The sequence below is a fragment of the Ursus maritimus genome, unplaced genomic scaffold, assembly GCF_017311325.1.
Source record: "Ursus maritimus isolate PB19 unplaced genomic scaffold, ASM1731132v1 scaffold_13, whole genome shotgun sequence".
NCBI lineage: Eukaryota > Metazoa > Chordata > Mammalia > Carnivora > Ursidae > Ursus > Ursus maritimus.
Genome location: NW_024423675.1, coordinates 27,081,342 through 27,087,341, shown reverse-complemented (window position 1 = coordinate 27,087,341; position 6,000 = coordinate 27,081,342). Strand labels below are relative to the sequence as shown.

At 38.9% G+C, this 6,000-nt stretch overlaps 1 protein-coding gene across 1 annotated transcript in view; it reads left to right on the top strand.

The window, feature by feature from the left end:
- Nucleotides 1–403: 403 nt before the first annotated feature.
- Nucleotides 404–6,000, top strand: part of ROS1 (ROS proto-oncogene 1, receptor tyrosine kinase) — a 118,218-nt gene continuing 112,621 nt past the window's right edge. Inside the window, exon 1 of the mRNA XM_040627483.1 lies at nt 404–526. Within this exon, the coding sequence (XP_040483417.1) occupies nt 404–526 (123 nt within the window). The remainder of the gene's footprint in view (nt 527–6,000) is intronic.

The window sequence follows — 6,000 nt, the reverse complement described above, 5'->3', positions numbered from 1 at the left end:
AAGCTCAGAGGAGTGAAGCGGTGGATGATCCGAAAGGCTCCAGCTCCAGACGGTGCAAGTGTCACATGCTGGCTGAAATGCAGTTTGCATCTTCTACGTTGTTTCCTTCCCATGCGAAGTGCACTGCTAAGATCTAACCTTTGGACAGGGGGTGCCTTTCTTTATGAGAGTAAAAGGAAACTCAATTATGAAATAGCTCTTAGGGGACTATTACATGCTATCTAGGATTCGAAGGTCTCTACTAAATGGTCTAAATATTATTTTAAAAAGGCAAAGAATCTCTAACATGTCAAATCCCCCTCCCAACTCCACCAGCCACTCTTTCAACAGAAACTTAAAAGAATTGATATAGTGGGATGGAGAAAATGAGAACAGTCATCTAAAAATCGCCATCGGTGAAGGGATGAAGAACATTTGCTGGCTGATTCTGAAACTCGTCCGTGTTGCGACTCTTGGCTGCACATGGATTTCTGTGGTACAGTGCACAGTTTTAAACGGCTGCCTAAAGTCATGTGTAACTAACCTGGTAAGTTTGCTGGTCTCGTATTTGTCTTTGTCGGAACTGGAACATGTAGAATTCAGCTTGTTATAAATGAGGGAATGATTTTCTCATGAGGAGTGGTAGCAAGGCAAGAAAGATTTTTTTTTTTTCCAAAAAATGTTAGGAACGTTTTTAATTACAGAAGGTAGGGGAGGGCTGTTTTATTTCTTTATCTGTTCATTGATTGTGTGTGTGTGTGTGTGTGTGTGTGTGTGTGAGGGGGCATAAGAATTGCATTAAAGAAGCTTACATGGGGTAAATTTTACATGCTTTAAAAATGTTTATTTAAACTCATTTATTTCAAAACCACTTATATTTGTCTTGAAGCAAGAAATAGGTTCGGCCACAGGGCAATGCCTACCAGTTGCAGACAGCAGTAGAATTTATATTGTGGATGGATGGTTGTATCGGGAGGTGGATACCCAAGGAAGCAGGTACAGATGCCATATAGAACAGCCATCTATCTGGAAAGCGAGAATTGTTTTTAAGTTCCTTTACTTCTGCCTGTGCATTGGTAATTTTTTCAGTAGTGAGATTTTTTTTTGGATATCCTTCCCATAAAAATTGTTTCATATCTTTCAGTTACTGTGACTTGATTGTGCCTCAAACAGCCACTGAATCAACTGTAAAAACCAAATACATTCTAGCCAGGGAAAGATGCACTCTTCTTATCTAGAGACAAAGGGAATAGCATGATAGCTTACATGTTCCACCACTTAGAGTCCTACTTTTTAGAATAATAGAAGTACCAAATACAGTACTCATTGTTACGCTTAAGCATTGGAGGCGGAAGTCTATGGTAGATAAAAAAGATAATTATCTGTGTTACATTCTTCTGGCTTTATTTAAACCAAAGATTAACACACTACCTAAGGTTTCTACAGGTAAAGTGCTTTTCAAAAAAGTTTGGTATTTTCTGTAAATCCCCATTGAAGACCTCATTGCTCTTAATGTGGAATTGTAGGCGTGAGGATTCTACAGTCGTCATCCAAACTTAAACATGGAAAAATAAGACTATTAAATGTATTCCTTATTGAATAATTTAAAAGTTTTCCCTGATTATAGTAAGAACATATATTCACTGTAAAAGATTTATAAGGTAGAGAAGTAGAGAAAAATAAAGAAAAAAGCACTTTCTCTTCAAATATGTATATAATTTTACATACAGTTGTGCACCCGTCTTTTTCACTTAACATGACGTTGTAAGTTTTTCCTCTGCCCTGACGTTTTTATGGAAACAGGATCTTCAGTATATTTAGAATATTTCCATCCTATAAACGCACCACCATAATTTGTTAATTTCCCCCTACTGTCAAAACTGATGTTGGTTGTTTCCATTACTGTAGTCTCCATTTTATTTGTTTTACTTTGTTTCATTTTTTAGTTGGGTTTAGTCTCCTGTTATCTGTGTGCGGGCTCCCGGGTTTCAGGCAGTAGGAGTACACGGTTTGTTCCTTCGTTGCACCGCCTTCCGCTCGCCACCTACAGACGCGGGCACAGCCGAGGCGGTGGTCACGGCCAGAGACGTGGCCCAGTGCCTGTAATCACTGTTCTCCATCTGGGCCTCCCACGCGGGGTCTGGAGGGACGAGAGCTAGGTGAAGGAACAGTGAACACAGCTGTGGATCAAGGGAAAGGATGCGTAAAGTGCTTAAGTTTATGATGCTGTTTGCATTTTTTGTGTGTGCCGTTCTTTGTAGCCTGGACGTTCGCTGTGAAGGTCATCTTTGATTTCACGGGGTGGTTCTTGATGCTGGGCCATCTTTGCTTTTTAAAAAGAAATACACAGAGTCTGACACAAAGGAATGTTCAGAATTGTTGTCCCAATGTGCACAAATCACGGTTCTCTGCTGAGCACAAGTAGTTTACATCAGTTGAGGGATCTGTAGGTATTAGTTGAAGGCACTAACTGACTTGGTATTTTTGAGTTATATGTGCCGGTGTTGCGGAGAACAAACAATAACGAATGTTCTTCGGGACACTAGTATTGTGGCATCTTTCATGAAAAAGAAACAAAAGAGACTCATGGTCAAATAGTTTATAGAAATGCTTCTTTTTTTTTCCTTTTATGGAACTGCTTCTTGCCAGCTTTGTGTGGAGTCACAGGGCACAACAGCATATTCATGGCTTTGCTTAATCATAATTTTCTGATCTGTTTGGCAACAAAACCTTTTTTTTTTCGAGTAAGTCCCAACAACTGAGAAACTAGCGTTGAGAAATGCTCTGTTAGAAGTATCAATTCAATTCAATGCAAGACTATTAGAAACGAGTTCCAGAGGTTATCCTGTTAAGAAAAAGTACAAACCTCAATACCTTTCTTGTATATCAATATATACGTTTATAGCAAGATGATAGAACAAAACCAGAACACAAAAATGTCATAAAATATCCAGAAATTAGCACAGTTTGTATTAGTATAGGAATGGGCACATGAGGGGCGCCCGGGTGGCTCAGTTGGTTAAGCGTCTGCCTTTGGCTCAGGTCATGATCCTTGGGTCCTGGGATGGAGCCCCTGCCAGGCTCCTTGCTCAGCGGGGAGCCTGTTTCTTCCTCTCCTCCCCGCTCATGCTCCCTCTTACTATCTCTGTCTCTCTCTTTCAAATAAATAAATAAATAAAATATTAAAAGAAAAGGAATGGGCACATCAGTATAACAGAATACAGTCTGGGAGTTAAACCATGCACGTAAGGGAGTATGGAGTATGATAAAGACGGCAGTTCAAACCGAAGTGGGGCTCTTCATTTAGAATGAAAAGACAACGCCTTCCTTTAGTAGGTGAATGGATAAGTGAATTGTGGCACATCCAGACAATGAAATAGTCAGAGCTGCAAAGAAATGAGCTTTCAGGCTATGAAAAGACATGGCGTGAACCTTAAAGGCATATGCTAAGTGAACGAAGCCAATCTGAAAAGACTGCATACTGGATGATTCCAACCATATGACATTTTAGGAAAGGCAAAACTATGGAGAAAACGAAAAGATCAGTGTTTGCCAGGAGTGGGTTTGTATGTGGTGGGGAGATGAATAGAGAGAGCACAGAGGATTGGTAGAAACAGTGAAAATACTCTGTATGATATCATGATGGGTACATTTGTCCAAACCCATTTGTCCAAACGTACAACTCCAAGAGTGAGCCCTAAGGTAAACTACAGACTTTGGGGATTATTATCGTGTCCATGTTGATTTATCCTTTGTAACAACTACTATTCTGGTGAGTGATGCGGATAATGAGAGAGGCTATGGGTATGTGGGAGACAGAGGTATTTGGGAAATCTCTGTACCTTAATCTCAATTACACTGTAAATCTAAAACTTCTCTAAGAAAATGAAGTCTTTTTTTGTTTTTTTTTTAAAGATTTTATTTATTTATTTGAGAGAGAGAGAGAGAGAGAGCTGAGCATGGAGCCCAGTGCAGAGCTCAATCTCATGACCCTCAGATCATGACCTGAGCCAAAACCAAGACACTTAACCAACTGAGCCACCCAGGCACCCCAAAAATAAAGTCTTTAAAAAAAGTTTAGGCAAATTTTTAAAAACCTATCTCCTTATAATACTACCAGATTCAAATAGATTCCAGGAGTTATTAAAAAATACTGTGATTTAAATAAAAACAGATAACAGAAACAAAACGAAACAAGACTTCACCCCATAAATATATTAGAATAAATTATGGGTGAATATTTCTTTTCTTTTTTAGTTAACATATAATGTATTTTTTTTGTTTCAGGGGTATAAGTCTGTGATTCATCAGTCTTACATAACACACAGAGCTCACCACAACACATACCCTCCCCAATGTTCCTCACCCAACCACCCCATCTCCCCACCCCCCTCCCTCCAGCAACCCTCAGTTTGTTTCCTAAGATTAAGAGTCTCTTATGGTTTGTCTCCCTCTCTGGTTTCATCTTATTTCATTTTTCCCTCTCTTCCCCTAAGATCCTCTGTCTTGTTTCTTAAATTCTGCATATCACGAGATCATATGATAACTGTTTTTCTCTGACTGACTTATTTCGCTTAGCGTAATACCTGCTAGTTCTATCCATGTCATTGCAAATGGCAAGATTTCATTTTTTTGATGGCTGTGTAATATTCCATTGTATGTATACACCACATCTTCTTTATGCATTCATCTGTCGATGGTCATTTGGGCTCTTTCCATAGTTTGGCTACTGTGGACATTGCTGCTATAAATATTGGGATGCAGGTGCACCTTCAAATCACTATGTTTGTATCCTTTGGGTAAATACCTAGTAGTGCAATTGCTGGGTCATAGGGTAGCTCTATTTTTAACTTTTTGAGGAAACTCCATGCTTCCAAAATGGCTGCATCAGCTTGCACTCCTACCACCAGTGTAAGAGGATTCCCCTTTCTCTGCATCCTCGCCAACATCTGTCGTTTCCTGACTTGTTAATTTTAGCCATTCTGACCGGTGTGAGGTGGTATCTCATTGTGGTTTTGGTTTGTATTTTCCTGGTGCCGAGTGATGTTGAGCACATTTTCATGTGTCTGTTGGCCATTTGGATGTCTTCTTTGGAGAAATGTCTGTTCATGTCTTCTGCCCATTTCTTGATTGGATTATTTGTTCTTTGGCTGTTGAGTTTGATAAGTTCTTTATAGATTTTGGATACTAGCCCTTAATCTGATAAGACATTTGAAAATATCTTTTTCCATTCTGCCCATTGTCTTTTGGTTTTGTTTCCTTTGCTGTGCAAAAGCTTTTTATCTTGCTGAAGTCCCAATAGTTCATTTTGCAAATTAGGGGTGACTCTTTCTACAGTCTTGGAGTGGCAATGCCTTATGAAGCCTGCTTCAAAATACAGAATCCCTACAAGAAATTACTAATAATTTAACTACTTAGAAGCTTAAACTATTTGACAATAAGCAGAGTACAAGAAAAACAAAGCCAAAAAATGGAAAAAGTATTACATATGATGAACAGAATTTTACCAACACTTATATATAAAAAAATGATTTAAAATAAGTTTAGAACATGAAGACCTACTTCAAAAAAGAAGAAACAGAAATGGCTAACGTGCGTGACCAGGGCACAGCCTCACAGCAAGCACAGGATTGCAGAATGACCCAACTTTTCTCTCATCAAATTGGCAAAGATAAAAACATTCATAGTTGGCAAAGACGGGATAAACCAGCACTCTCATGCACATCAGGAAATGTATCTGAAGAGATTCTTGCATAACTCACCAGAGATATGCCTGGAAAATCTATTTACACATAATATTACTAATAGATTTCCCAGTGCCTGGCACTGCACTATAATAATACATTATTTAACTGAATCCTCACAGAACTTTATGCACTAAATATTATCTTACTTATGTGTCAGATGAGAATACTTAGCACAGCTAACTTGGGAAATGTCACATCAGGAGCAAGTGTCCTAAATGGGACTAACAGGCAGACCATTCTGCTCTATTTCATTTATCAGGGTAGGAAGTAAAGG